This window comes from Sturnira hondurensis, unplaced genomic scaffold, assembly GCF_014824575.4.
Source record: "Sturnira hondurensis isolate 20B ecotype Veracruz unplaced genomic scaffold, ASM1482457v3 Scaffold0004136, whole genome shotgun sequence".
Taxonomy (NCBI): domain Eukaryota; kingdom Metazoa; phylum Chordata; class Mammalia; order Chiroptera; family Phyllostomidae; genus Sturnira; species Sturnira hondurensis.
In genome coordinates this window covers 21,994,394-22,012,012 of record NW_028076767.1, presented here as the reverse complement: position 1 = coordinate 22,012,012, position 17,619 = coordinate 21,994,394, and the positions used below count along the sequence as shown (strand labels likewise).

Genomic DNA, 17,619 nt, shown 5'->3' with positions numbered 1-17,619 from the left:
GAGATGCTGCTCTAACCAACTGAGCTACCCAGCGAGGGCTCCTTGTTGCTTCCTCTATCCTAAGCCCTTCCTGTTTCACTGTCCTTGGCTTTAATAAATGTACTCCCAAACTTAAAAAAAAATGTTGGCAAGAAAACCCAAGGCTAGAACCCTATCTTGATCATCTTTCTAGGTCTTCTTAAAGCTATCTTAAGACTGGAATATATCTCTACCATTAGATTTAGACACAAAGTAACTCGGCATTTTTTAGATGGGACGAGTTATTTAACCTTCAGTTTCTGCACTTATAATGTGGATAATAACAATGAGACAAGGTATGTCAAGTGATTAGCACATGATAAGCCCTTAATAAATTATACACATACATGTGGAGATCCTTATGTATGGTTGGAGGTTCTTAGGTCTAGATGAGTGCAGGCCCACTTTCAGGACTTCAGTTGAGGATGCAGTATTTAAATCTTCCTTAAAATGGAGACATCCTTCTTTGAGAGAATTGGCAACAGCGGTGAAACATGATCTTTTCCTCTGGAATTCCACTTAGCTAAGTGTTGTTTGTGGTAACATTAAGGATTCAAAACCAAGAATGATATTGAATTACTTTATGTACTATTGCTTAATAATCGATCGTGGAAGTAGACTGTGGGGGAAAAAAGATCACTTTTAACCGACTAGTAAATATCCTTTGGATCAGAATCTTCAGGGACCTGATCTTGCCTCTTTCATAATCACCTTTCAGCCTCCTTTGCCCCCCACAACCGAAGTCCCCCTTAGTACCTGCTTTTTATGTATCATAGTTGCTTACTGTTTTAATTGCATGGAATTTGTTCTGAGGGAGTCTTTCTTCTAAAGGGAATCATATACTTTGTGGACCCAAATATTATTGATTTATTCAATAAGTATTTATGGAGGACTTACTGAGTGTTAGGCACTCTTCCGGGAACTTGGGACCCATGTGTGAACCAAATGAACCAAACCCCGAAGGGAACACTCTAGGGCACACACTCGTGTCGCCTCATAACCCTGAAGTGGGTTCTGCAGGACTCTGCAGAGCTCTGTTCTCCTGTACAGCAGCCACTAGCTGCATGTTTAAACTAAATTAAATTAAAATGTCAATTCCTCAGTTACACTAGCTGTATTTCAAGTACTCAGTTAGCCACTTATGGCTCATGGCTACTGTGTTGGGCCAGGCAGATTGGACTTTTCCGTCATGGCAAAGTTCCTGGACCAAGCTGCCATTGAAGACCCTAGTGGGATCAGCTGATGGGGTGAATATTGAGTTCGTAATCAGTAATTGTGTAGCACCTGTAGTCTTAGTTAAAATTCTCCTACCGTTCTTAAGGGCAGGAACCAAGTCTCTACTGTAACCCCAGTGCTGAACACAGTTTAATCTCTTTCCCACCCTGGGAGGTAGATAGTGTTATCTCTGAGCTATAGATGAGAACATCGATGTCCGAACAGGGTTAAGTGACTTGTCCACGGCTACTTATAGATTCCATGTGCAGATGGGAGCCAGTTCTGTCTGATTCAAAAGTCCTTTTTCATTATTACTATGCTTGACTTTAAAGAGTGCTATCTTGAGTTTTCACTTTTACGAGTCATGAAAGTTCAGGATCGTGAGGGTATATGTTAAATTAAAGTAAGTGTAAATTGAGCATTCGGTGGAGAGGTAGGGGATGTTGAGGTCTGAGTATACCAAGAAAAAAGGGGAGCGAGGGCAGAAGCCGAGAGGGAGGGTTTCATGTCTCAGAAGCAAAGGAAATAGTCTCTAAGAGGAGTAAATTTGAATGATTAATTGTTCCTTCTCATCTGACTTCTCTTGTAGTGTAAATGATCTAGAGTTGATGATATACTGTTATATATTCTATGAATTATTATTAAGCAAATAATGGTAGATTTGCTTATCCTGTTATAATTTTAGTTCCTCATCCGAGAGAGTGGAGCTGCTTAGTCTTCTTCATCATCAGGTTGCTGTGAAGGTAAGAGGAATCCAGTTTATTATCATGTGTTTTGAATATAAAGGGAGATAACTCAGTTCTCCAGAATTTATGTATTTATTTATTTATTTATTTTTACAGTGTCCTAGGATAGAATGGATCACCTCAGTAGCTTCTGAGGCCAATACATTTCTATCACCACAGTTACTTTAGCAAACCTGGTTCCCTTCACTTCTGCAACATCATGCAGAGTTAGTGATCGAGTTTGCACTAGAATTTATTTTTAAAAGAATGGAAGGAAATCTGCTTTCCATTGGAAAAATAATGGCTTTTGACTCCTCTAAATTTTCTGCATTTTCTAAAAGAAGCACAGAATATCTAAATCAAAAGAAAACTAAAATAGTTGAAGCACAAAAGTGTAACTAGACCACTAGCCAGCCTGAAAAATCTTAACATTTTGCCTAATTTTTTTTCGAATTGATTATTTTTAGAGCAAAGTATGAAAATCAGTGGAAGACCTCCTCTGTACTCCTCTTGGATTCTATTTCCCTCTTTTCTTCCTCAGAAGTAATCGCCATCCCGATTTGGTGTTTGATCATTTTTGTGAATGTTGTGTACTTTCACTACATATTTGTGTGTAGCCATAAACAATGTAAAATGCTGTTTTACGTGTTTTTAGATTTTTATTTATTTATTTATTTATTAGATTTTATTTATTTATATTTAGAGGGGAAGGGAAGGAGATAGGGAAAGGAATATCAATGTATGGTTGCCTCTCGTGTGTCCCCTGCTGGGAACTGGCCTGCAACCCAGGCATGTGCCCTGACTGGGAATTGGTGTGTTTTTAAAATTTTAGATAAATCATATTTCACAGTAAGTAACCTTCGAAACTTTCATTTAACTTCACATTTTTGAGTCTCATCCACATCGACACAAATAGCCCACGTTTCCACCCTCAGCCATAGAATAACTTTTAAAGTTAGGTTAAGTTTTCTTGTCAGTTTTGGTAAATTATTTTATGTCAAATATTAGTTCAAATGGTGGATATATTCCTAAAGATTTTTTTGTTTGTTTTAAGATTTTTCATTTATTTATCTTTAGAGGGGAAGGGAAGGAGAGAGGCAGAGAAATATCAATGTATGGTTGCCTCTCGTGCATCCTCTGCTGGGAATTGGCCTGCAACCCAGGCATGTGCCCTGACTGGGAATCGAACCGCAATCCTCAGGTTTGCAGGCCCACGCTCAATCTACTGAGCTACACCGGCCAGGGCATATTCCTAAACTTTAACCTATCAATAATTGTTTGTTTCTCATCCCCCAACCCTTTCCAGGTGTCAAAAGCCTTGTTTTTCAGACTTAGTGTCCCAAGAATGATTTTAACAAGCCCACAGCCCCCGTCCCAGAAATTCTGAGTCTGATAATTTAGGGTAGAGATTAAAAATGTGCATTTTTTCATAAGCTCCTTAGAGTGATTCTAATACCATAGTTAAAGAAATGTTTCTTCTTACCCTGGCTGGTGTGGCTCAGTGGATTGATTGCCGGCCTTGGGACCAAAGGGTTGCCGGTTTGATTTCCAGTCAGGCAGGGCATATGTCTGGGTTGCAGGCCAGGTCCCTGGTAGGGGCACATGAGAGGCAACCACACATTGATGTTAATTCCTCCTTTCCTCTCTGTCTAAAAATAAAATAAATAAAACCTTTAAAAAAACACAAAAGAATACTTAGTTTCAGACCTGGAAGAATGAGCAGAGTCTCATTCCCCTTTTGCACTTTTCATCAGAAGTGTTTTCTGTATTTAATGTACACTATTGGAGTCATCTCAGGTCCCAGTCAGAACATACATTTCAGTTTACTTTTGCAAGTTTGCCTGTTGATTTTCCTTTAAAAATTATGTCTGAACATGTGTAAGAAATGGGTTTGGTTTAGTCCTACAATATTTTATTTTTATGGACAGTGTTGTGGTTCTCACAGCAAATGCTTTATGTGAAGACTAATCAAATCCCAGCCCTTTCTGAAAAACCTACCTAATGTTAAAATACTTCATTCTTTGCATGCAGAAGAAATAGGCCGATTACCTATTACAGATGATACCTGAATATTCTGTCTTGCAGTGGGAAGAAAGTTGCTGTCCCGTGTTCTGTTCTGTCCTGTCCTTCCTCAATAGCAACAGCACAGGGCGTTCTCTTCCTGTAGGACGTGAGTGGGTTTTCTTCCTTAGGTGTGATCATCTCAGGTGACCTCTGAAATGATGGTTTCACATTTAGCATTTGCAACACTGGCAGTTTTGAAGTCGTATTCAAGACAGGCAATGGTTTCATTTGCCCACTTTCATTCTCTTTAAAAAAATTTTTTAAATTTTAATTTATTTTTAGACAGGGGAGGGGAGGGAGAAAGAGAGAGAGAGAGAAACATCAATGTGTGGTTGCCTCTCACGTGGCCCCCACTGGGGACCTGGCCTGCAACCCAGGCACGTGCAACCCATTTGATTGCCCTGACTGGGAATCGAACCTGGGACCCTCTGGTTTGCAGGCCTGCACTCAATCCACTGAGCTATACCAGCCAGGCTCAAAATTTTTAATCAAAACCAAAAATTTTTAATCAAAAATTGCTTAATCTCACTTATAAATTATAAATTATAGTTGTTGAAAATAGATTTTAAGCTGCTAACTACTTGAGTCTGTGAGTCATTGTAGAGTGATAAAATTGATACCTTACATGATCTTAGCTTCATTACCAGTGCAGTTGAGCAAAGAATTGATTCCTACCCTAGCCCTGGCTAGGTAGCTCAGTTGGTTAGAGCATCATCCCAATATGCCAAGGTTGCAGGTTCGATCTCCAGTCAGGGCACATACAGGATCCAACCAATGAATGCATAAGTAAGTGGAACAACAAATGTTTCTCTCTCTCTCTCTCTCTCCCCCACCCTCTCTCCCTCCCTCCCTCCCTCCCTCACCCTCCTCCCCACTTCTCTCTCTCTAAGATCAATAAATTTTTTTAAATGTGAAGACTGATGCCTTTAATAAAAAGCAAGAATTGATTTCTACTGTCCACCTTTTATTCTTTTTAAAATAGTTTTAGTAATACATAATTCACGTACCTTACAATCCACTCACCTTAAGTATACAAGTCAGTGTTTTGTAGAAGGTTCACAGGGTTGTTCAGTTAGTTATCACTATAATTAATTTAAATTATGAGTTGAGTTCTTAATATATTCTAGATACAAGTTCCTTATCATATATACGATACACAAATTTTTCCCATTCTCTGGATTGCCTTTCTTACTTTCTCAGTGGTATTCTCCAGAGCAGAGAAGTTTTTAGTTCTGACATAGTCCAGTTTATCTGGATTTCCTTTCACCTCTTGTTTCTTTTATTTAAAAATAAAATTATTTATTTATTTTTAAACAGAGGGGAAGGGGGAGAAAGGAAGAGAAACATCAGTGTGTGGTTGCCTCTCACATGGCCCCTACTGGGGACCTGGGCCACAATCCAGGCACATGCCCTGACTGGGAATCTAACCTGCGACCCTTAGGTTCCTAGACCAGCGCTCAATCCACTGAGCCACACCAGCCAGGGCTCACCTCTTGTTCTTTTGGTGTCATATCCAAGAAACAATCGCCTAACTCAAGGTCACGTCCTTTTTTCTTGACTCTGTTTTCTTCACAATAAATTTAGTTCAGTTGGCCACTGAAGCTAAGAATTGTATAGTGATGATGAGGAAATACAGTGTTCGATGTAATAGGTGCTGATTTGTTAAATGTATTAATGAATCTTGAAATTCCTGCTTTAAGTATTTTATCTATTACGTATTGTTATAGAAACATCACCTCTGAACCTTTTTCTGATGGTTCCCTCTCCCCTTTCTTCTGGGGAGAACTGACCACTCTTCCTTTTGTTTCTTTCTTTCCATTCTCGGCCCACCCCCACCCCCACCCCCCACTACTCTGGACATAGATTCTATTATCTTTTCAGGGGGGTAGGATGATGCCTTTCTACAGTGCTTGGCATATACGGAAGACTTAATAGACAGACAATGGGACTCTTTCATTTTGTGTCACTAATACCACAGTAGAATATCACGTAGCCTTTGAAAGTGACAAGTAAGTGGACTGTGTAACTACATAAAAGGAGCAGTTTATATTAAATAATACTGGGAGAACAAAATAACAGACTGTGAATAATGATCAAAACACTTTAGTATCACACATACAAATAAGAGTGGAAGGGCATATGAGATAATGTAACTAAAATTTCCAGCAAGTCATTGTTCAGCATTAGTGGAATGGTTTAAAAACGTTGGTTCTTCACCCTGGCTGGTGTGGCTCAGTGGATTGAGTGCTGGCCTGCGAACCAAAGGGTCACTTGTTCGATTCCCAGTCAGGGCACATGCCTGGGTTGTGGGCCGGGGGCATGTGAGAGGCAACCACACACTGATGTTTCCCTCCCTCCTTTTCTCCCTCCTTTCCCTGTCTCTAAAAATAAATAAATTTCTTTAAAACAATGTTGGTTTTCCAATGAAATAGAGCCATTAAAATGATAATTATTAAGATTTATTTAAAAAATGAGGAAGTGCTCAGAATACATCTTGGTGTGTCATGATATTATATTTTTTATAAAGTGGCTTACATTTATTTTGTTGTAGCATGCATAGAGTGAAATGAATGTTTTTTTTAATTGATTTTGTTTTTTAGAAAGAGGATGATAGAAGAGTGGAGAGAGAGAGAGAAACATTGATTTATTGTCCCACTTATTGGTTCATTTATTGGTTGTTTCTTGTACGTCTCCTGCCCAGGGATGGAACCCTCACCCTTGGCGTATTGGGACAACACTCTCACTAAATGTTTTAAAAACAGTTACTACACCCACCAAAAAACCCCCCCAGTTATTATACCTGAAAAGTTGACAGTGAGGACTTTTAGACTTTTAAATGGATTAAAAGTAGATTGTACTCTTTTTTTGAGAATTTTTAACAATTAAATGGATTCTCATTTGTTTGTGATGGTTACATTGATCTTGTACAAGGAGGAAGTAATAGACTGGTATAGTAAGTCATCAGTATTTTCTTGGACACGGCACTTCAAGCAAAATGACATATAATGAAACCAGTTTCACCAAAGGCTAATTGATATAAACAGGAGTGAAGTTCATATGGCATACTTTTGATCACAAAAACATCACCAAACTTCTAAAAAGGACCCAAAATACTTCTGATATTAAACATTGAAATAAATGTGAGTGATACATATATTAAGAAAGATTAATAAAAACAAGTAAGAGAATGATTTTCCAACATGCTTATTTTAGGTCAGGATTGCTAGTGTCCTGGTGTCGCAGGGCGCAGGATGGGACCGGCCCTGTACAGTGTGCCCTCCATCCCAGGGCACACTCACAGGCACATCCACACTCATTCAGACATGTAGACAGCCATTGGAGCTCACACGCACACCTCCGGGGTGTGGGGAGAAACTGGAGCACCCCGAGAAAACTCATGCGGACATGGGGAGACCAGACAAACTATGCAGACAGTGGCACTGGGCAGCCATGTATCTTTACATTTTATTTATTTATTTTTTAATCAACAGTATAAGGAAATGATGTTGATCATAATGGCGTTACTCAGTGACCTGCTTTGTAGGATTTTCATGTATTGAAAGATTTCAGAACTTGCTCTTGTCTGTGAGGACATCCACAGGGCTGAATCATAGTATTCGTGGGTCCTTCTACTCCAAGATATATTTTTTTAAGATTTTATTTATTTATCTTTAGAGGGGAAGGGAAGAAGAGAAATATCAATGTATGGTTGCCTCTCATGAGTCCCCTGCTGGGAACTGGCCTGCAACCCAGGCATGTGCTCTGACTGGGAATCGAACCTCGATCATGTGGTTCACAGGCCCGTGCTCAATCCACTGAGTTACACCATCCAGGGCCACAATATTTTAACATCATTCTTGGCCTATTATTATAGGTGACTCAAATTTATATCTTTTATAATAATTATAAAGTGGTTTTTATAAAGCAGGGTGAAAAAATTCACTCACCATACATACATATTGTATGTATTGTAATGTACATTCAATATATATGTACGTGAATAAAGATTAGATTTATTTCTAATAAATAGAAATTATAAATAATAATTATTGCTAATAATTAGAAATAAATCTAATCTTTATTCCTGTACATACATATTGTTTAACAAAATTGTAAATTCTAGTCATTACTTGACTCAGGTTTTTTGAACCGACTTGAATTGATCTATTTTTAAACTTATCACCAACACGTTCAAATGTTGGACCAGATAACCCCTTGAACCCTTCTTTACAACATGGAGCTTCTATAATTCATATTTTATATATTTCTATGTGTGGGCATATACTATAAAGCACGTTAACATACATTACTCTGCAGCAGAGTTCAGCAGTGGTCAGGCACACAGCATGATGGGTTCTGGGAACATAGCAAACAAGACGGACAGGGTCGTTTGCCTCCCAGAATTCCATACTTTAAAAAAATTATTTTATTCTATTATGTTTTTTAGAGAGGGGGAAGGGAAGGAGAAAAAGAGGGAGAGAAACATCTCAATCGGTTGCCCTCTGTAAGCTCCCCGACCTGGGACCAAACCTGCAACCCAGGTGTGAACCCTGACTAGAAACGAGCGAGCAACCTTTTGGTTTGCGAGATGATGCCCAACCAACTAAGCCACACCAGCCAGGGCAAGACTTCCATACATTTTTAAGGAACTTCAAATTGAAGCAGTTTGAAAATCATGAGTTCGATCATTTATCAGGCTCCTTTTTTCTTCTGTGTACTTCTCTTTAAAAGGCAGTGAAATGACAGTTCAGAAAGATGCAGCCCTGGCTGGAGCTCAGTGGATTGAGCGTGGCCTGCAAACCAAAGGGTCACTGGTTCGATTCCTAGTCAGAGCACATGCCTGGGTTGCAGGCCAGGTCCCCAGTAGGGGGCACCCGAGAGGCAACAACACATTGATGTTTCCCTTTCTCTCTCCCTTCCCCTCTAAAAATAAATAAATAAAATCTTAAGTAAGAAAAAGATGTATCTTTATGAAACACAGAGGGGTATTAAATCTTCACCCATATTTAAAGCTCTTGTTTAAACTTAGAGTAATGCATGATTGTTAAATTTATCCTTACTAAATATAAATATTTCTTTTTTAAATATATTTTATTGATTATGCTATTATAGTTGTCCCATTTTCCCCCTCCACTCCCCTCCATCTTGCATACCCCCTCCCTCATGCCCCCCTTTAGTTCATGTTCATAGGTTGTACGTAAAAGGTCTTTGGCTTCTACATTTCCTATACTGTTCTTGCCCTCCCCCTGTCTATTTTCTACCTACCATTTGTGCTACTTATTCTCTGCACCTTCTCCCCCTCTCTGCCCTTCCCACTCCCCTGTTGATAACCCTCCGTGTGATCTCCATTTCTGTGGTTCTGTTCCTGTTCTAGTTATTTGCTTAGTTTGCTTTTGTTTCTGTTTTAGGTGTCGTTGTTAATGATTGGGAGTTTGCTCTCATTTTACTGTTCATATTTTTTATCTTCTTTTTCCTAGATAAGTCTCCTTTAACATTTCATATAATCAGGGCTTAGTGATGATGAACTCCTTTAATTTGACTTTATCTGCCTTTCCATTCTAAATGAAAGCTTTGCTGGATAGAGCAATCTTGGATGTAGGTCCTTGCCTTTCATGACTTGGAATACTTCTCTCCAGCCCCTTCTTGCCTGTAAGGTCTCTTTTGAGAAATCTGCTGACAGTCTGATGGGCACTCCTTTGTAGGTAATTGTCTCCTTTTCTCTTGCTGCTTCTAGAATTCTCTCCTTCATTTTAATCTTGGGTAATGTAATGATGATGTGCCTTGGTGTGTTCCTCCTTGGGTCCATCTTCTTTGGGACTCTCTGACCATCCTGTACTTCCTGGAAGTCTATTTCCTTTGCCCGACTGGGGAAGTTCTTCTTTATTATTTGTTCAAATAACTTTTCCACTTGTTGCTCTTCCTCTTCCCCTTCTGGTACCCCGGTAATTCAGATGTTGGAATGTTTAAAGATGTCCTGGAGGTTCCTAAGCCTCTCCTCATTTTTTTGAATTCTTGTTTTTTCATTCTTTTCTGGTTGGATATTTCTTCCTTCTGGTCCACACCATTAATTTGAGTCCCAGTTTCCTTCCCATCACTTTTGGTTCCCTGTACATTTTCCTTTATTTCACTTAGTATAGCCTTCATTTGTTCATCTAATTTGTGACTAAAATCAACCAGTTCTGTGAGCATCCTGATCACCAGTGTTTTGAACTGTGCAGCTGATAGGTTGGCTATCTCTTTGTCCCTTAGTTGTATTTTTTCTGGAGCTTTGATCTGTTCTTTTGCTTCAGCCATTTTTTTGTCTCGATGCACCTGTTACGTATGAGGGGCGGAGCCTTAGGTGTTCACCTGGGCGGGGCGACCCACGTCACTGCATTGTGACGTTGTATGTGGGGCAGGGGTCCAAGGGTCTGAGAGGGAACAATGGCGCTTGCTGTGCTCTCTGCCGGATTTCAGTCACTTACCCCGCCTCCTACAAGGAAACTGGGCCCTTCTGGTGCCGATTCCCAGGTGGGTGGGCTTGTTTACCTTCTCGGACCCTGTGGGTCTCTCCAGCGAACTCTTCTGTGAGGTTGGGAGTCTCTCCCGCTGCCACCCCAATCTCCGCAGGTGTTTTCAGTTAGAGGTTTGAGGCTTTATTTCCCTGCACTGGGGCCCTGGGTTGTGCAGTCTTCCTTGCTCCCCAGTTCTTTCTCCCGATTTATCAGCACGCCAATGTGGGACCGGCTGCTCTGCCGGCTGCCACCACCGAAGTCTTGCCAGCCAGCCGCCGCCTTGCCCTCCCCGGTCCTCCACTGCCGTGAGTCCTCTCTGTGCATCCGTCTCGGCCCCTTCTCCCGGTCTGGATGAATGTGTTTTCTTTAACTCCTTGGTTGTCGGACTTCCATACAGTTCGATTTTCTGTCAGTTCTGGTTGTTTTTTGTTTTTAAATTGTTGTTATCCTTCTTTTGGTTGTGCGAGGAGGCACAGTGTGTCTACCTACGCCTCCATCTTGGCCAGAAGTTTAAGTATTTCTGAGTGACATTACAAGTACTATAAAATTTGTATGTGCCTGCATATGATTTTTTAATCTATGTGGTCAGAGGATTTCTTTCTTTTCTCCCTCCCTCCCTTCCTTCCTTCCTTCCTTTCTTTCTTCCTCTCTCTGTCTGTCTCTCTGCTTCCCTCTTCACTCACTCCCTCCCTCCCTTCCTTCCTTCCTTCCTTCTTTCCTTCTATAGTGACAGGTACTATACAGATACATTCAGGAAAAAGTTTAGACACAGTGCCGGTAGTAATAGGGCTTATGCAATCTGAGTGAGTGTGTTAGAGGAGTGTGTTTAACTTGAATACAAGCTAACATTAAAGGCTAATTAAATAATGTACAAAGCCTTGGCCAGTGTGGCTCAGCTCTTTGGAGTGTCAGCCCTTAATCAAAAGGTTGCAGGTTCGATCCCCAGTCCAGGGAGTAGGATCCCTGGTCAGTTCACATAAGAGGGGCAACCAATTGGTGTTTCTCTCTTACTTAGATGTTTCTCTCTTTCCCATCCTCTCTCTCTCTCAAAAAAAAAAGGCAGTGAAAACATGTCCTTGTGAGGGTAAATAATAATAAAAAGATTGAAATCCTTATCTTTTTGATATTATGAAAAAGTAAATATACCCAGTTTCAATATACTTGAGCCTTCTGGTAGTGATATCAAAATAAGTGATACTATTAATATCTTGTCATTTCCCTTCATATTAGTCTTGAGAGCAATGAAACAATTTTGACTTTGCACTGTAAGTAGACATGGCTGCATAATAAGTTATGTATCGTTACTCATATTAATTTAAATGTAATTTTCTAGGTTATTAATGATCCCATCCATGGCCATTTTGAACTTCACCCTCTCCTTGTCCGGATCATCGATACGCCTCAATTTCAACGGCTTCGATATATTAAACAGCTGGGAGGCACTTACTATGTTTTTCCAGGAGCCTCACACAATCGATTTGAACACAGTCTAGGGTAAGATGGGGGTTGGGGTGGGGGCGTAAAGGGATTAAGTACCTTCTCTGCCTGATGAAATATGTGTGTTTAAATATTTAAAATCCAATAGGGTTGGTTACTGGTATAATTAACTTAGTGAATTTGGTTATTTAATTTTCCTATAGTCTCTATTTAGTCGTGTACAGATTATCTTTTGAAACTGAGAAATGTGTAAATCAGAGAAGTATTCACAGGCTCAGAGAAGTGGCACTTTTGTTACGTGCAACTCAGTTGAGACTTCGGTCCACTTTTCCATTATAAACCTGGAGAGCCAGGAGGACATACGCAGGGAAGAACTGGACAAATTTCCAGGTATTCATGAAGTACTGACAGTATTACTTTGTGTCTTTGTTTGTTTATTTTGAAGCAATTTTTAATTATCCAGAACACATGTATCTGCTCAAGTGTTCATTCATTCTTCAACAAATATTTATTGAAAACTTTCTAGGCCCCACCAAACCAATTAGATAGCAATGGTCTCTACCCTCAAAGTTACTGTATTCATTCAGAAATTGCTTTCAGAGGGAAGTGCCAGGAGTGCATTTAACTTATGTTAGGCATTTTATCTTTATGTCGTAAACATTACAAAACAGAAGTCCTGCTAATTTTTTAAATTGTGGTAAGTGCATAGAATATAAAATTTACCATCTTAACCATTTTTAAGTACACAGTTCAGTAGTGTTAAATATGCCCACATTATTGTGCAACCATACTCCAGAACTTTTTCATTTTGCAAAACTAAAACTCCATAACCATCAATTAACAATTCCCCATTTCCCCCTATCCCCAGCCCCTTTTTCTGATTGGCTATTTCACTTTGTATAATTTCCTCAAGGTTCCTCCATGTTGGAGCATATGTCAGAATTTTCTTCCCTGGCTGGTGTGGCTCAGTGGATGAGCGCTGGCCTGAAAACCGAAGGGTCGCTGGTTTGACTCCCAATCAGGGCACATGCCTGGGTTGCAGGCCAGGTACCTTGTTGGGACGTTGATGTCTCTTGCCCTCTCTTCCTCCTTCCCTGCCCTTATCACTAAAAATAAATAAATAAAATCTTTAAAAAAAGATTTTTCTTTTCAAGATTAATATTTGAATGTATGTATGTATCACATTTTCTTTATCTCTTTATTTGTCGATGGTCACTGAGTTGTTTTGACCTCTTTGACTGTTGTAAGTAATGTTGCTATGAACACATGTGTGCAAATATATCTTAAAGACCCTGTTTTCAATTGTTTTGGGTACATACCTAGAATTGGAATTGCTGGATTATATGGTAATTCTAGTTTTAATTTTTTGAGGAGCCACCGTCCCATTTACCCAAGTGGCTACACCATTATACATTTCCATTAACAGTGTATAAGGGTTCCAACTTCTCCACATCCAGGCACACTTACTAATTATTTTGGGTTCTTTTGTGTTTTGTTTTGTTTTGGGGTAATAGCCATCCTAACAAGTATAACATGGTATCTCATTATGGTTTTGACTTTGCATTTACCGAACGATTTATGATGCTGAGCCAAGAAGGCCATTTTGGGGGGATTCTGTGAGTTTCTGCCAAGTTCCAAAACACACGATTCAGTTAAGTTGCCTTCAAGATATACTACAACATTTGAGAGACATTAAAGTTCTTGAGAACCCGGATGTATCACTTGTATCATGGAAACAAGAGCGACCTTTTGTTTTGTTTGCTCTGCAGCGTAGGACATCTAGCAGGATGTCTGGTCCAAACACTGAAAGAAAAACAGCCTGAGCTGCAAATAGATGAACGAGACATGCTCTGTGTTCAGATCGCTGGGCTTTGTCACGACCTCGGTGAGTGGTGCAAAGAGCCAAAGCCACGATGAGGACCCGCAGCCTTGCCTCTCTTGGAAATGAAAAACTCTTGACTAAGAGAAATGTGAAAGTTGTATTTTAATTTTTCAATTAACATTAATATAAACATGCTATTACATCTTCCTAGAATGACCCATAAGATGACAGCATTGCTATTTTTCGTTGTTGTTGCTTTTCAGTGAATTTCCTGTGTTAAACAGCGTTGTCACAAGTTATATGAAAGGACTTTCTCACAGTGAGGTTTTCTGACTGCCTTGTTTAGGAGGACATGAACTTAGTTTTTTTTTTTAATCCTCCTTGTTGAAGAAAACTGCCATTTTACCTTCAGTTACTTTGTCAGGTCCGTTTTCTCATACCTGGACTACATAATCTGCCCTAGCAGGTTAGCAACAGATTTAAACTTCTCCTCTTCCCTGACCCATCTGAGACTTGGGCCACCGAAATCAAAGTAAGAGAGTGTTACCGTTTTCCTTTGACCAGGAAAGAGAAAAGAGACAGTATTCTTTTATCACAGGCCTTGAGTCCTACTTGTTGGAAGACCCGGAGAATCTGTGTGCGCCCTCAGGGCGGAAAAGGGGAAGGGTTTGTGTTTCAATAGCCAGATGCTGAAAGGGGTAGAGCATGCTCTTCAGCATGTCCCCTTGTAGATATCAGTAGGACTGATACGCCCCCAGATGATAAATTTAACAGATTCCTGGTGTTCTTAGACGGAGTCATCTGGAAACCTTTGCCAGGCCCTATGAGTCCAAGTAATGCAGTAATGAGCCTTTATGTACAGAGCGCAACACGGAGAAGGCCCAGGACTGGCCCAGCTGTGGCCTCTCCAGCCAGGTCATTCATTTCTACAGTAATTCTGATCATCCCAGAGTTTTGCCTCAACCAAATTTCATGTTACTAAAGTTAGAATCAGTTATGAATAAGATAAACTTTTGATTTCCACTTTTGATGGTTCACATCATCAGTAAAAACCCAAGAAACAGCCCTGATAGATGTATAATTCTCTAACTATGTTATGTATTTTATAAACTTTACATTAAAATAGGTGCTTTTAAAGGATGAAAGTCATAAAATAAAATTCTAGTATTTTATTCCTGCATCCCAGTGAATTGTCTTAAAACTGCTGTTTTCATACAGATATTCAACCCGAGGTGCCAAAACTTTTTTTGTGTTACTACATTCCTTTGTTACACAAAACTGTCCTTTCACCAGAGTTACACAAATTCCAGTGACTCAGAGACCCCTCTTTGGAGAGCTTACTTCCCTATATGGTTCTGCTTCCTGTTTTCTTGTTCTTAGAAAGGAAGGAAGGATTTCTCCCTTTTTATGGTGTATTTATAGGTTATATTGATTTCTGTTGAAGGTCAAGTTAAAACTAAACAGATTTTTAAAAATTGGCTCAGTTTTTGCATTTTTCTTGTTCTAAGATCCCTTTTGTTTTCAAGGTCACGGGCCATTTTCTCATATGTTTGATGGGAGATTTATTCCACTTGCTCGTCAAGATGTGAAATGGAAGGTACGTCATACATTCAACAGTCAGTAAAGTAGAGATCGCTGAAGTGACCACTGCCGTTTATAGTGTACTTGCCCATTACGGTTTTCAGAGAGCTTTCTGAAAACTGTGTATGGATGTATGGGTGTGTGTTTGCATGTGCATTGTTATTTGATTCTCACAGTCTCTAGGAAGAAATCATCATCTCCATTTTTACAACTGGAAAGGAACTTGAAATGCACAGAGGTGTGTGGGTGCACCACAAATCACAAAGCTGGTAAATGGTGGAGCCAGTGTTAGAAAACCAGGTTTCCTGGGTGCTGATTTAATGCTCTTTCTACTCTGTCATGCTGCTGTAAAATAAAAAGTAAAAGGCCAACTGTGGTTTTGACTCATGTGGTATAACCATGAAGTAACTGACTGCAGTCAAGTTGCCTCATCTGCAGGGCAGGGCAAAAGTAAGATTACAGTTATTCGTACGGAGAATAACACAACAATCAATCAATAATAATATAGGAACTCTGTTTCTCTTACAACTGTAAAACTACTTTTGCCCATCCTGTATATTAAATGAACCATTTTATAATTAGGGATTTGCAGGCGTTGACCCATATTTTTGGGATTAGTTTCTGAGAAGTAAACTTGGTTGTGAGGGTAAAATCAGACTGACCTCATTTTTGGCCACACTGTCTCTGGATCCTGGGGTAGAAAAGGATATTCATGTGTATTGAATGCTTCTTACATGTCAACCACTATTTTCTCGGTCTCTTCCCCCCTTTTTTAAAGGTATAACTCACATACAGTAAGTTGTACAGATTTTAAGTGTACAGTTCAGTGAGTTTAGACCAATGTCTGCACCCATGTAATCAAGACTCAAGTGAGGGTAAGAATGTCTCCATCGTCCTGGAAGTTCCTCTGTGCCCCTTTTCCGTCAATTTCCACTCCTCCCCCGCCAGCACCTTCTGATTTTTATAAACATAGATTAGTTTTGCCTGGCTTTAGACTTGGGAAAAGTAGTTTTGCCTGGCTTTAGACTTGGGAAAAGTAGAGTTGTGTAGTAGGTACCTTTGTGTCTTGCTTTGTTCGCGCAGTGGTTTGTGAAGTGTGTTCACGCTGTACACATCAGTAGTGGCTCCCTTCTCGCCCAGGTATTATTCTGTGGTATGAATAAGTCATCATTTGTCCTCTCTCCTTTTGATGGAATTCGTGTTGTTTTCACTTTCTTTTACTTTTTGGAGAAGAACTTTAAATTTTATTTTTCAATTACAGTTTGTTTACTATTATTTTGTATTAGTTTCAGGTGTACAGTATCGTGGTTTGGGTTGTTTTCAGTTTGGGGTGATTAGGAATAAGGTTGCTCTGCTTATCAAACACGCTTCTTATGGGAAATGTTTTTATTTCTTTTAGGTAAATACCTAGGAGTAGAGTCTCTGGGTCATAAAGTAGACATGGATTTCACTTTATAAGACACTACCCGAGCTTTCCAGTGTGATTGCGCCATTTTTACCCTCGGCCCGCGCTGTGTGTGAGTTCTGTTGTTTCAGGGCCTCACCAAGCGCAGGTTTTTTCGATTAGCTTTTCTAATGAGTGTGAAATGCTGCCTGGTGGTTCCGTTTGCAGTCTCTGATGTATGTTGAGTAGCGTTTCCTATATTTCGTACTTCATCACTGATATGTCTTCTTTTTTAATTATTATTATTTTTAATGCATTTTTTTGTTAAATTGTTGTTCGAGTACAGTTTTCTGTCTTTTACTCCCATCCCAGCCAACCCCCCCCAGCCCTCCCCACTTCCCTCCCATTTCTACCCTGCCTAGTTTTTGTTCATGTGTCCTTTATACTAGTTCCTGTAAACCCTTCCCCTTTTCTCCTGAAATTCCCTCCCCTCTCCCCTCTGGTCACAGGTCAGCCTGTTCTCTATTTCAGTGTCTTTGGTTATATTTTGCTTGTTTGTTTGTTTTGTTGTTTAGGTTCCTGTTAAAGGTGAGATCATATGGTATTTGTCTTTCACTGTCTGGCTTATTTCACTCAGCATAATGCTTTCCAGTTCCACCCATGCTGTTGCAAAGGGTAGGAGCTCCTTCTTTCTTTCTGCTACAAAGAATTCCATTGTGCAAATGTACCACAATTTTTTGACCCACTCATTTACTGATGGGCACCTAGGTTACTTCCAACACTTGGCTATTGTAAATTGTGCTGCTATGGACATTGGGGTGCATAGGTTCTTTTGGATTGGTGTTTCAGAGTTCTTAGGATATAATCCTAGCGGTGGAA

The 17,619-nt window shown here is 39.8% G+C and overlaps 1 protein-coding gene and 1 non-coding gene across 3 annotated transcripts in view; one reads left to right on the top strand and one right to left on the bottom strand.

The window, feature by feature from the left end:
- SAMHD1 (SAM and HD domain containing deoxynucleoside triphosphate triphosphohydrolase 1) overlaps positions 1 to 17,619 on the top strand; it is a 49,816-nt gene that overhangs the window by 5,894 nt on the left and 26,303 nt on the right. For both annotated transcript variants that reach the window (XM_037044006.1, XM_037044005.1), the window contains exons 3-6: positions 1,919 to 1,976; positions 11,850 to 12,010; positions 13,723 to 13,838; positions 15,302 to 15,372. In XM_037044006.1, the coding sequence (XP_036899901.1) occupies positions 1,919 to 1,976; positions 11,850 to 12,010; positions 13,723 to 13,838; positions 15,302 to 15,372 (406 nt within the window). The remainder of the gene's footprint in view (positions 1 to 1,918; positions 1,977 to 11,849; positions 12,011 to 13,722; positions 13,839 to 15,301; positions 15,373 to 17,619) is intronic.
- On the bottom strand, positions 2,073 to 2,205 carry LOC118986030 (small nucleolar RNA SNORA66). Its single transcript, XR_005066267.1, has one exon. It is a non-coding gene; the product is annotated as a small nucleolar RNA SNORA66 (small nucleolar RNA).